Raw genomic sequence first — 14,090 nt, 5'->3', positions numbered from 1 at the left:
GCTCGGAGACCACATGAGGTGCTGGAGATTGAACCCGGGCCAGCCACATGCAAGGAAAGTGCCGTACCTGCTTTACTATTGCTCCAGCCCCTAGGCAGAGCTCTTTATGGCAGATAACTTTAGTGTCTAAAGTTCTTTAGAGAGCCACTTGGTTATCACCCCCTTTTTTGTGTAAAACTTATAGCTATACTTTTAATTATTGATGTGTGAGTGGAATGAATTATATGTTTTGCTGCATTGTATTTCAGAAACACCCCAACTGTGCTCTGCTAATTAGGCTGGGCAAGCTTACAGACACAAATTACTTAGTGCTAATGACAAAAAAAAAAAAAAAAACCACCAATTCCTTGGTGGATTTGGAGGTTAGTGGAAGAGTTTTTTCTCAACATTTTTCAAGGTCCAGGCTGATGGCTACTTTCCCATATTCAGTACATCACCCTGAACATTGCCTCTCTAAGAAGAAAGGGTATGAAGAAACTGGCCTGGGAAGTTGTCATGGATGAGGCCTGGAAGTGGCACTCAACATTCTGTTCACAACCATTAGAGCAAAGTAGGTTGTGGTAGCCCACCCAAAACTAGAGGGTGCCAGAGAGCCTAGGAAATGCTCTCTGGGTATAGTACAAGGGAAACATGATTGTGGTCAGTGGCCAGTGTGGAAAGCATTTTGTTGGATGCCAGCACCCAAGGCCACAACCATGTTTTGTGGGGTAGAACTGCTGGTCTGAAGAGGCGGAATTTACCTGCCATATTTTCCTGAGAGCAGCTCCCTCTGTACTGCCTGATCTGAATCAGGTTCATGCATAAGGAGCTGCATGGCTTAACCAAAAAGATGTTTGGTTTTAAACCAATTTGGTGGCTTGCTCTTCAAGCCCATGTTCTCCCTTAAACATGTATCACACTTCCTTGTCTCTATGTGTCTTTGCTTGCCTATTTCACTCTGAGGAAACCTATGGTATCTCTTGAAAATTATGTTCTTTCTTTTTTTGTTTCTTTCTCTCCCATCACATATTTATGGATAAATTTCAATAAAAACTATCTTGCTTCACAAAAAATAAACCAATTTAGTATCATATTGCCAAATATCTGAGGGTTTTTTTTGTTGTTTTTTGGGGTTTTTTTTTTTTTTTTTTAGTTTTTGGATCACACCTAGCAATGCACAGGGGTTACTCCTGGCTCATGCAGTGCTCGGGGACCATATAGGATGCATGGCAAATGCCCTACCCGCTGTGCTATCACTCCAGCACCTGAGTTATTTTTCTTTAACCAAATACTATTATCTTCCACTTATTCCCCAAAGCAAATACCTTAAAATGACATAACAGTCTCCTCCTGACTCTCCTACCTGGTCATTCCGCTGCAGAAGCAGTGCCATTCTTACTCCAAGCCATCACTATCTGATTTATTTTTTTATTCACAGGAGGCCAAACTCACTGATCAGCTTCCTCTTATCATCGTGTGTGATAGGTTTGACTTTGTACATGACCTTGTCCTGTACTTATATCAAAACAACCTGCAGAAGTATATCGAGATCTACGTTCAGAAGGTACTATTGGAATCATCAGAACTAGTTCTCAAGTGACACCAAGGCTTCTGAGGGACTGCTTCTGACTTCTGAATGTGTCTGAGATACTAGTTTGAAGAGTATTACCTTTGTCAGCTTGAACTGCTACAGCAATCCCACAAATGAGGGGGGAGGGTCTTAAATGATAGAAATTAATTTTTTTCAGTTCTAGAACTTAGAAATTCAGTCCTCCCATTGGATCATTTCTTTCCGAGGCCACCCTCCTTGGAAGATGGCTACCTTCTTGCTCTACCCACAGGTGGACTTTCCTTTCCTCTGTCCTTATTTTCCCCTATTCTGTCTTCCTTTCTAAGGATATCAATTCTGTTGTATTATGACCCCAGCATTATGACTCATTTTAACCATAATTTTCTCCTTTTGGGCCCTAATATCAAATATAGTTGCATCAGGGATTAGGGCTTCAAAAGAGAAATGTGAATTGGGGAATACAATGTAGTCTTTCATAGGAACCCTGTCAGAGGACTGTACTCCCAAGCCTTGAGAGCTTGTTGCAGTGACCTGTGTGCGCAGCAGTAAAATCACCATCTTGATCATTCTAGGTGAACCCTAGTCGGATCCCAGATGTGGTTGGAGGACTGCTTGATGTGGATTGTTCGGAAGACGTAATTAAAAACTTGATCATGGTAGTGAGAGGACAGTTCTCTACAGATAAGCTGGTGGATGAAGTAGAGAAAAGAAACAGGTAATGTTCCCTACCTTCCCTTGCCTCTAGGGTCTAGTATTTGTTATTAAGTCTGACTGATTCTCAAATCCCTTTGCATTCAACCTTCCAGCCCTACCACTGTCATCACAGTCGGTCTTTGCTATAATAAATCTTAGAACTCGTGGTACATTATTTGTTGTTGGTACTAAAACCTTTGGGGAAAATAAATAAATTCATTTATAATTATAATCAATTAAAATAAATTAAAAGTTTAAATTAATTTGGTAGCCAAGTCTGTCTTGGTTCCTTGAGCAATCTGAAGTTAATGAAATGAGTGATTTTTTTTTCCCCTAGAAGCAACTTTCCAAGTACAGAGGTTGCCCTGGAGGTTTTCAGTGCTCTTTCTTCTTTCAAAGGCTAAAACTTCTGCTCCCTTGGCTGGAGTCCTGGAGTCATGAAGGCTGCGAAGAACCTGCTATTCACAATGCACTCGCCAAGATCTATATTGACAGCAACAGCAGCCCTGAGCGCTTCTTGAAAGAGAACTCCCACTATGACAGTCGTGTTGTTGGCCGTTATTGTGAGAAGCGGGACCCACATCTGGCCTGTGTGGCTTATGAGCGAGGGCAGTGTGACCTTGAGCTCATCAAGGTAGGTAGCAGTTGTGCCTATTTTCCTAGTAGTTGCTATGACTTCCTAGAGTAGGGTTTTAGATTATGCTCTGGGAGCTGACGAGAGTCATCGCTAAACTGCTGGATGGCAAGTCATGAGGTATTTTCTTTATTCTGACACTCTTCTTCAGATTATATATGTTGAAACTGTAGGCCAGGTCAACCTGATTCTAATCTATTACCCTTCCTTTAGAATCCTGGCATTCTGGGGCAAAAGCCAACCTCTTAGCCTTACTTGGGAGCTCCTCTGCTCCCCTTCTGCACAAGCCTAACGATATACTTCCTGCCTTTCCACATTGGTTGCCCTTCTCCCATTTACTTCTGCTTCCCTTCTTCAGATAACATCCTACATGTGCCTCTTCACTTCTCCTTGCCATCCATAACTCTTTTTGATGCCTTCTGGGAACATTCTAGAGCCTCCTGATTACTTCTACCTTGGCTTGAACCTACATATATTTAATTACTTTTTTTAAGGTTGAATTGTTGTTACCTAAAATTCCAGAAATGGTGCTTGTTTGATTGTAAGCTGCTTATAGGCAATTGTCCTGCAGTTCCCCAGAGCATCCGATAACATGGTAGAAACTCAACAATTGGAAAAGGAATTTATTGAGGTTTCAAAACAGCCAAAAATAAAGAGTTCAATTTCTCATTCTCTGACTTGGGACACTAACTATGGAAATGACACACCAGTTTGGGACCTAGTTCTCACCTAGGCAGCGTCTGGTGAATCAGTATGCATGTAACTGGGATATTTGTTTCTACCATACATTATCTTATGGTTAATTTTACACCTTTTCTTAATGTGCAGCAACTGCTTGGAGATCTTTTCCTGTCTGTGCTGTGAAGTGATGTGTACATTAAGTAAGACTAAGGTCTAGTGAAAAAGAAAAAATAAACACTTTTTAAGGTTGGCTCTTAAACACTGTTTCTGTCCTCCACCCAACACATCTGAGAAGCTTGAATTTGCAGACACAATCAGCTTTGTGCCCATCTGCTTGAAACTGATTCCTGCCAGGCTCACAATATGGGACATTCCAGTGGACAGTTGGGTGGTTTTTGTTTTGTTCTGTTTTGAGGTGTTTTACAACATTTAGGGAAGTCCTTCCCAAGTGAAAGCATACTTTAAAGTTTTAAATGAATATTTCAGGGGCTGGAATGATAATATAGTGTATAAGGTATTTATTTTGCATCAACCCGGGTTCTCCCATATGGTCCCCTGAACCCACCAGGAGTGATTCCTGCTGTGCAGAGCCAGGAATAGCCCCTGAGAATCACCAAAACAAAAAAATTAATATTTAAAATCTTGAAACATATCATAATCTATTTTATATCAGCCTTGGTTATTTTGGAGAACACCTGAGAGATAATTTAGAGATAGATATATGTGTTCATGAAATGAGGCCCATTGTTTTTACTGTTTACTGTTTTTGGCATATCGAATATGCCACGGGTAGCTTGCCAGCTCTGCCGTGCAGGCGGGATATTGTCGGTCACTTACTGGGCTCTTCGAGAGGGAAGGAGGCTTTTAGGGCAGCCTCTAATTGCCTTTATAGGTGTTCCCATGGTTCACACCATATTTGAACTCGATCAAACAGTGTGAGGCTCTTTGTGTTCCTGTAGCAAGCAGACACCATTGGGCTACACTAGCACGTGACAGGGACAAATGGAGACTTTACTGGCGCCTGTTCGAGCAAATCAGTGAGTAATGGGATATCAAGTGATCAAGTGATCAAGATATATGTGACTTTAACTAAAATTAAAAACCTACTTTTTTCATACATTACATTTCAAGTACTCAGTAGTTCCATGTGGCTAGTGATGTCCATTAGAGAGACAGATCATAATCACCTCAGAGAGTCTGGGCAGTGCTTCCCTCTTTTCATGTATGCAGTATAGTTCTAACAGTGTTCAGAGGCCACCAAGGCCACACTCAGTGATGCTGGGGATAGCATGAAATTCTGGGGATCAAATCTAGGTCTTTGCACAACATATGCTCTACTACTACATCCAGCCAGCACAGTGCTGATTGAAAGCAATGGTTATGTTATGATGCAGCCACGTCCACTTTAAGTAGCTGTTCACTGAAATATGGATCTCTCAGGTCACTTGTCCCCTAAAGGGTGCATTTTTAACCTTAGGGTGTTGTCCCATATTAAAGCACTGCATGTTCCTGGGGCTCTGTTTCTTCACCAAATTGTCTAAGATGAAGGGAACTAATTGGGGTGGGTTCCACAAGAAAACTTCCATTGGTCGATTGTTTATGTTACACACAAATATGCTCATTTCAGGTTTGCAATGAGAATTCTTTATTCAAAAGTGAGGCTCGCTACTTGGTGCGCAGGAAGGATCCAGAGCTCTGGGCGCATGTACTCCAGGAGACCAATTCATCCAGAAGACAGCTGATTGACCAGGTGAAGGACAGAAATAAGGCCTGGATTATGTGGGGTCAGGGTCTTAAGGGGTACAGAATGTGTACCCCTTAAGAGTGTGTGTGTGTGAAAGAGAGAGAGAGAGTGTGTGCACGCAAGAGAGAAAATAGGTCTTGGATATGGGAGGCAGGGTGGGGTTGGTGGGGGCTCTCGGATCTTCTTGCACATCAGGTGACTTGTGGACCTAAAATTTTGTGACCTTTCACTGCTCACTTATTCCTGTAGTGGCTTGCTTAAAAATGGTTTTGATTCCCAAGAGTAAGTTAATTTTGTCCTGTCTTTTGGTTAAGGGCGTATTGGCATTTGAATAGGAATGTTTAGCCCCAGTGAAAGGAATATTGAATGAGTTGCATGTATACTGAATCCTTTTTTATCTGTTTGTTTTTATTCAAGCAGTTGCTCAGGGGGCCCAGGACCACTCCCAAAAATACTTGCTGGACTCTGCAGGTTTAATGGCTCAATGCTTGGGCCTTACAATGAAGTGATGCTCAGTCTCAAGTGTGTTATACCCAGTGGTGCTCAGGGCCATTTAGCACTGGGAATCGAACCCGGGACTTGGTACATGCTAGGCTCACATTCCAACCCTTTGAGCTAACTCCCCAGCCTTGAATCCTTAATACTTTTTAAGCTTAGCCCTTGTTGACAGAAATTAAAGGGTCTAAAGTTATCTCAGCTATACTTCCCTTTATTAAGGAACTTATATACTCTTGTTACTCTTTAGTACTTCTTGAAACTTGAGTGCAGTTCTCAACCAGGGGTTCTTCTAGCTTCTGCTGGGTAGGTAGATGTCAACCTTGGTCACTTGGCACATTTCCTGCAGCTATCAAACCTTAGCAGATGGTGTTTCCAATATTTCCATCACTGTTCCCTAGGCTGCTGCATGTTGAAACCACTGGAGAAAAGTAACCCTCCTCTAATAATTGGACTTCTGCCCCAAGCTATCAATTAAGCACTTAACTCCCTTAGACACATTGCCAGTTCACTGGGCATATGAGTTTAAACTTGAGGGTTGGGTTCTAACCTTGTCTGTACTAATTCCTGTGCTCTTCTTTTTCGATCGCTATTCTTAAACCTAGCCATAATTTTTTTATTAAATTTTTATTTTGAAACTTTTTTTTCTTTTTGGGTCACATCCAGCAATATTCAGGGGTTATTCCTGGTATCTGCACTCAGGAATTACTCCTGGCACTGCTTAAGGGACCAAATGGGATGCCGGGGATTGAACTCGGGTCAGCCATGTGCAAGGCAAATGCCCTACATGAGGTACTATCGCTCCAGCCCAGAACATTTTTAGATGAGTGGATATCCAGGTTATTTTGACTATTAAATGAGTTTAACCATCTTTTGGATTTACCTGAGTATTTAATATATTTCATCCAACCCAAGAACAACACTGAGCAAAAAAGACTTGGTACATTTGGATTCACTGTGGATAATCCTTCATGTTCAGAGATATTTCTCCAGGTTTGGTCCAGCACCTGGTGTGTCTTATAGATTATGACACTTTGGCACCAGGGAGAAAAGTTTTTAACACTGCTGAACAAAAGCCAATTTGTGGCCCTTGATCCCCTGTGTTTATGTGAATTTTTAGTCCTCTGATTATGTATGCTGTGTCTGAATATTTATAGCCGCACCCTGGGGCATATTTGCCTGCAGTGCTCCTCTCCTCTAATTACAGGGAGTGCATGATGTCAGTAGCAGACTGCTTTTAGGTCTGGAGTAAGAACCATAAAAGTTTACTTAGAAGCATTTACCTGAGGTAACCTTACAATGACCATCGTATCAGCTCAAATAGAAGCTAAAAATGCATTTCCCCCTAAAACAACCACTAAGTGACAGAACTTTTTTTTTAATTTTTATTAGTGAAACACCATGAGGTACAGTTGTAGACTTACAAATTTTTGTGCTTGGGTTTCAATTATACAATGATCAAACACCCATCCCTCCACAAGTGCCCATTTTCCACCACCACGGGTCCCAGTATTCCTCCCACCCCCCATCCTCCCCCCCCCCATTCCCCCTTGCCTCTGTGGCAGGGTATTAAATGACAGAACTTTTTAGAAGTTGACAGTTGGATACAGCATGCCCTCCCAAAAGCATCTCCTAACCTGGATGGGCTTAGTAGATGGTATCACGGCTATTTCCCTCAAATATGCCCTTTTAGGTTAGTTAGCACCCTTTCTCGAATTCTTCTGCATGCCTGTTGCAATTGTTATGAACTTTGCAGAAGTAGAGCTTTTGCATCTTATGGTTTCATTGAGCACATGCTGACCATTTGAAAAGTAGACCAAGGGACCGGAGTGATAGCACAGCGGGTAGGGCATTTGCCTTGCATGCAGCCGACCTGTGTTTAATTCCCGGCATCCCTTATGGTCCCCCCTGAGCTTCGCTGGGAGTGACCCAAAAAGCAAAAAAAAAAAAAAAAGTAGACCAAGCTAACTCTGGTCCTAGTTCTGTTAAAGTTCTTCAGGGTAAAGTTCATAACCAAACATCTATAACAGCAATGTCAGAACTCCTCAGTTCTGTTTTTTTTTCCCCTAATTCACTGTTATTCCCTAAGTTAATTGCCAAAGCACCAGAAACTTGACAAAATAAATAAATATAAATAATCTGAAGTTACTAAAGGTCCCTGGAAAAGTTGAAAAAAAAAAAAACACTGATGTTCTAACCTATGACTTTTGGGGAAGCATAGTTAGCGTAAATTATTATTATTATTTTTTTGTCCAGGGACCCAAGCAATAGTACAGCAGGTAGGGCATTAACAACCAACTTTGGTTCTCTTCCCATCTGGTCCTCTGAGCATAGAGCCAGAAATGTTCTCTGAGTGCAGAACCAGGAGCAACCTCTGAACACTGTTAGGTGTGACCCGAAAACAAAATCCAAAAAAAAAGAGTCCTTTTCTAATACACAGGGACGGTAGAAACATGGGCTAGGAGGATTGGTCCACATTTGGAACCCTGCCTCAGGTACTGGGGGAGAAAGCAGTTGGAATAAAGAAGGAACCACTATGGTGGTGATAATTGAAAATCATCACTCTGGGTAAGAACTGTGTGCTGAGGGGCTGGAGTGATAACACAGCAGGTAGAGCATTTGCCTTGTATGCAGCTAACCCGGGTTTGATTACCAGCATCCCATGTGGTTCCCTGAGCACCACCAAGAGGAATTCCTGAGTGTAAAGCCAGGAGAAACCCCTGAGCATCACCGGGTGTGATCCTCCCCAGAAAAAGCAAAAGAAAAGAACTGTGTGCTGAAAGTAGGTAAAGGAATAAATGTGATAACCTTTCAGTACCTGCATTGCAAACAATAATGCCAAAAGGAGAAAGAGGAGATACAGGAGAGAAAGAGAGAGAGGGGAAAAGGCTGGAGCGATAGCCCAGTGGGTCTTGCAAGCGGTCAACACGGGTTTGATTTCCAGCATCCCGTATGGTCCCCCAAGCACCGCCAGGAGTAATTGCTGAGTGCATTGCTGTGCATCATGACCCAAAAAGAAAAAAAAAAGCATGGAGGGGGGAGAGAGAGCCAGAAATAAAGAGAAGGAAAGGGGGAAAGTGCCTGCCATAGAGGTGGGAGGGTCAGGAGGGAAACTGGGAACATTGGTGGTGGGAGATGTACACTAGTGAAGGGACTGGTGTTGGAACATTGTATGACTGAAATCCGATCATGAACAGCTTAGTAACTATCTCACAGTGATTAAATTTTTTTAAAAAGTATTTTGCCCAATACTTATATATGTTATAGACTAGACACCAATAATTGGATAAGAGGCAGTGTGGACAGACCTATGTCGATCTTCCTCCTGGAGGAAGGCACTAAGCCCAAAATGCTGAGGGCTCAAGAATTTTGAATGTAGTCTGTTTCACAAGATGATGGACCACCACAGCAGTTAATGCTTTTGGCTAGCAGGAGCCTCTGGAGGCCCCTATGATGTCCACGGTAGAGGCTGTATTTGTTACAATTAGTAGCTTAAAAAAAAAAAAAGCAAATATACCTTTCAACTACCTGTTTAGTAGACTGTATTCCTCAAGAGTAAATTTAGAGGCCAGAGATATAGTACAACAGATAATGCACTTATTTTGTACATGGCCAATTAATTTTTTTATTAGTGAGACATCATGAGATACAGTTGTAGACTTACAAATTTTTGTGCTTGGGTTTCAGTTATACAGTGATCAAATACCCATCCCTCTACCAGTGCCCATTTCCCACCACCACAGATCCCAGTATCCCTCCCACCCCCCATCCCACCCTGCCTCTGTGGCAGGGCATTCCCTTTTGTTCTCTCTCTCCTTTTGGGTGTTGTATGGCCAATTAATTTTGATCCCTGGTATGACATATGGTCTATTGAGAACTGCCAGGACAGATCCCTGAGCATGGAAACAGGAGTAAGTCCTGCACACTTCTAGATAGTGCACCAAATCCCCCTCTTTCCAAAAAGGTTAATTTAAAAAATGTGGCTATTGGGGTAGATGTAATATACCCCTCTAATATGTGGAAAAGTAATTGTTAAAAATACAGAAAACAGGAAAGTAGCTGCAGTTGACTCCTTTAAAGATCTTCCCAGACTGTCTTATAGGCATCCTTCCCTTCTATTTAACTTGGGAACTGTAAAATAGAGTTTTTAGGGGCTGGAGCAATAGCACAGCAGGTAGGGTGTTTGCCTTGCACGCGGCAGACCCAGGTTCGATTCCCAGCATACCATATGGTCCCCTGAGCACCGCCAGGGGTAATTCCTGAGCGCAGAGCCAGGAGTAACCCCTGTGCATAGCCAGGTATGACCCAAAAAGCAAAAAAATAAATAAAAAATAATTGAAACCCAAGCACAAAAATGTGTAAGTCTGCAACTGTACCTCATGATGTCTCACTATTAAAAAAATTTAATAAAAATAATAATAATAATAAAAGTTTTCGGGCTGGAGCAGTAACACAGCGGGTAGGGCGTTTGCCTTACACGTGGCCGACCCAGGTTTGACTCCTCCATCCCTCTCGGAGAGCCCGGCAAGCTACCGAGAGCATCCCGCCTGCACAGCAGAGCCTGGCAAGCTCCCCGTGGCGTATTCGATATGCCAAAAACAGTAACGACAAGTCTCACAATGGAGATGTTACTGGTGCCAACAACAGGGAGACAGTGTGACAGTGCTACAGATACAGTTTTCAGTTGACTTTATCTAACCAAGTTCTTTCAAATTTTCAAACCAGGTGGTACAAACAGCATTATCAGAAATACAGGATCCTGAAGAGGTTTCAGTCACTGTCAAGGCCTTCAAAACAGCTGACCTCCCTAATGAACTGATTGAACTGCTGGAGAAGATTGTTCTAGATAACTCTGTCTTCAGTGAGTTCAGGTGAGAGTGTGCCTGTAGTAGCTGCTGACTTGGTCAGATGTCAGTAGCTTAACATCTGGTTTTGGGTATCTGACCTCTTTTTTTTTCTTTTTCTCCACACCTGGCAGTGATCAGGGCATACTCCTAACTGCACTAAGGGATTACTTAGTCATGCTCAGGGGACCATATCTGGTGCCAGGGATCGAACGCAGTTCAGCTGCGTACAAGGCAAGCACCCCCCTGAATTATCTCTCCAACCCTGGTATCTCACATCATATTTTTGGTTTTGGTTTTGGTTTTTTGTTTGTTTGTGTTTTAGGTTTTATTTGGGCCATACTGTACTAGGATCTTATTCCTGGCTCTGCACTTAGGGGTCACTCCTGGCAGGGCTTAGGGACCATACAGAATGTCAGGGATCAAACCCATGACAGCTGCATGCAAGGCAAGCACCCTACCCACTGTACTATCACTGACTCCTGATAATCTCACCTCTTTTGTTAGTTAGTTTTTGAGCCATACCCTGTGATGCTTAGGGATTACTCCTGGCTCAGCACTCCGGAATCACTCCTGGTAGTGCTCAGGGGATCATTTGGGATGCCAATGATTGAACTCAGGTCAGCCACATGCAAGGCAAACACCCTACAAAATCCTGTACCCAGATTTGAACCTGGTTTGAGCAAGACCAATATCCTACCCATCTCCAACTCCATGATCTAATTATTTGTTAAGCCAATAACAGCTACAACAAATCTTCAGCCCTTTGTGGAAACTGATACATAGAACTGTATTAAACTTTATCATTGAAGAAGATGAAAGGGGTAGGGGAAGCTACAGATAGGGAGATACCATACATAATGTAGCCATCAGAAGGCCAGTGTTTGAACATTCACTGAAAGAAAAACTCAGCCCTGTAGAAAATTGCAAAAGCACTTGAGCAGTCCTTTTGTGAGAGTGAAAACAGACAAAAAAATAAAGACAGGAAATTTTTTTTGTCTTTTTCCTCCTACAAAGCAGTAGGATCTAGCACTCCTAATCAACATTGATGAGGTTGTCAAGCAACTAAGCCTCTTTTGTGCCCTGCTGGAGATTCTCATTACCTTGGAAAGCAGTGTTTGCTAGATGTAATTTACATTCTTAAATTAAATCCCAAAGAAACTTGGCCCATGCGTATCAGGAGACAGGTCCAGATATATTCAGAGCAGCTTGATCTGTGATCTGTGGTTTTCTGTTATTCATAGATCCATTGATCTCTGCTTCTCTATAGCATAGATCTGAGAGCAACTCAGTTACCCATTAATAAAGTACTCTGTTACCATCATAAGGATGATGTGGCAGTGAAAATAAATACTATACAACAGCATGAATGAATGAATCTTAGGATCAGTGCTCAGGAATCACTCCTGGTATGGCTCCAGGGGCCATTGGGGTGCCAGGATTGAACCCAGCCCCGAATCTTAGGATGCACTGTAGCACTGTCGTCCGTTGTTCATCAATTTACTCAAGTGGGCACCAGTAATGTCTCCATTGTGAGACTTGTTGTTACTGTTTCTGGCATATTGAATACGCCACGGGTAGCTTGCTGTGTGGATGAGATACTCTCAGTAGCTTGCCAGGCTCTCCAAGAGGAACAGAGGAATCGAACCGGGGTCGACTGCATGCAAGGCAAACACCCTACCCGCTGTGCTGTCGCTCCATATTAAAAATAAGTAAAACAATCCTTGAACAAAGAGCCAGGAGTAAGTCCTGTGCACCTATGGGTATGGCCTGGAACCTGAAAAAAAGAAAAAAAAAACATAAAATTGGAAGTTTAGCACTGGCTGGGCTACCAAGAGTATTGTGTACCACCTTTATACCTGTGAAACCCTAATAATTGCCCCTCACCTCAGGAATCTCCAGAATCTGCTAATCCTGACTGCTATCAAGGTAGACCGCACTCGAGTCATGGACTACATCATTCGCCTGGACAATTATGATGCCCCAGATATTGCAAGCATTGCCATCACCAGTGCATTGTATGAAGAGGCATTCACCATCTTTCACAAGTTTGACATGAATGCCTCAGCAATCCAGGTGAGCTACTGAATGTTGTTGTGTTAGATCTTAGCCCCTTTTTCCATACTGGGTCCTTACTTTTGGCAAGGGTGTGAGAACCTCCAGTTGTTTGCGTGTCTCAGATTTTCATGTTCTGCTCTGCTCCTTGCTATTTACCCAAGATCTTCCCAGCTTGTTGGCTTCCTCTCTACTTTTTCTGTTATCTCCCACCCCTCCTAGACGTTATCCAGAACTCTCCTGGACCTTGGCATTAGATAATAAGAGCTTGTGTTCCACAGGGTGACTAGAGTGCCTGAGTTTCTGAGTTTCTCACACAGATAATTGAGCCAGTCCCTTCATCTACATGAATATTTCAGCCAGCCTTCCCGCCTATCTTCAGCCTCACCATAAACTTTCCTCCTTTAATCCTTATCCCTTTCATCTATGACCATTTGGACTTTTCTGGTTTTACTTCCATAACTATCGTGTACCCAAGAAAATATGACTTAAACTTTTGATTTAATTATTTGAAACTTTTTTAATTATTTGAAAAGTCTTTCCCGCATTTTTTCTTCCTTGCCCCTTTCTTAATCATTTTTTATGCTTGCTTCTGATCTCAGAACCCTATTTTTCTATTCGTATATGTGCTATGGCCTTGCTCAACCTTTGAGGCTGGTCTGGAAGCCTTTTGTTGTTGTTGTTGGAAGTACTATCTCATTCCCCGTAGCAGCTCCTTTGAATCATTACAGCCTATGTGCCCTCTGTACTATGTCCATCCAAGAAAGGAGACAACCTATTTTCCTATCTCTGATCCAGAAGGCTTAATTTAGCATTCTTCATTTTTTTTTCTGTTCCTTTGTTGGCATGTCTCTTCTCATTTGACTTTCTCCTCCCTTTGTAACAAAAACTTTTCTTCCTTTCTCTCCTTTCATCTGATAAGTACTTAGTGTCCCGTTGCTTTTGATTTAAGTCAAAATGGTGATCCAACTTTAGGTGGAATATGAAACTGAATAAATTCAACTGTTCCCTATAGCTCCCTGGCTGTAATGGAGAATTGAGAACTCTTGTACCTCTAGGTCCTGATTGAGCACATTGGAAACCTAGATCGAGCCTATGAATTTGCAGAGAGATGCAATGAACCTGCCGTGTGGAGTCAGCTGGCCCAAGCCCAGCTCCAGAAAGACTTAGTAAAGGAAGCCATTGACTCTTACATCAGAGCTGATGACCCAGCCTCTTACCTAGAGGTTGTTCAGACAGCCAGCAGGAATAGTAAGTGATCCTCCTGTTCATTGAAATCTGCTTCTCACTTTGTTCAAGCCTGGTGAAGCAAAGTAACCTTCCTGAGAATTTATATACACTAGGTATCCAGAGATTCCAGAGACACAATTAAGTGAAAATTTTTGGGGGCCAGAG

General features: G+C 42.4%; 1 protein-coding gene across 2 annotated transcripts in view; it reads left to right on the top strand.

Moving 5' to 3' along the window:
• The window catches only part of CLTCL1 (clathrin heavy chain like 1), an 86,851-nt gene that overhangs the window by 51,805 nt on the left and 20,956 nt on the right, over nucleotides 1-14,090 (top strand). For both annotated transcript variants that reach the window (XR_008793390.1, XM_056120688.1), the window contains exons 15-21: nucleotides 1,418-1,543; nucleotides 2,122-2,264; nucleotides 2,642-2,876; nucleotides 5,185-5,307; nucleotides 10,522-10,667; nucleotides 12,533-12,716; nucleotides 13,754-13,946. Coding sequence is in view for 1 of the 2 variants with exons in the window: in XM_056120688.1 (XP_055976663.1) it covers nucleotides 1,418-1,543; nucleotides 2,122-2,264; nucleotides 2,642-2,876; nucleotides 5,185-5,307; nucleotides 10,522-10,667; nucleotides 12,533-12,716; nucleotides 13,754-13,946 (1,150 nt within the window). In the remaining variant the exon portion in view is untranslated. The remainder of the gene's footprint in view (nucleotides 1-1,417; nucleotides 1,544-2,121; nucleotides 2,265-2,641; nucleotides 2,877-5,184; nucleotides 5,308-10,521; nucleotides 10,668-12,532; nucleotides 12,717-13,753; nucleotides 13,947-14,090) is intronic.

Source organism: Sorex fumeus, unplaced genomic scaffold (genome assembly GCF_029834395.1).
Source record: "Sorex fumeus unplaced genomic scaffold, SorFum_2.1 ptg000043l, whole genome shotgun sequence".
In the NCBI taxonomy this organism is placed as follows: Eukaryota; Metazoa; Chordata; class Mammalia; order Eulipotyphla; family Soricidae; genus Sorex; species Sorex fumeus.
This window is presented reverse-complemented; position numbering and strand designations above follow the sequence as displayed.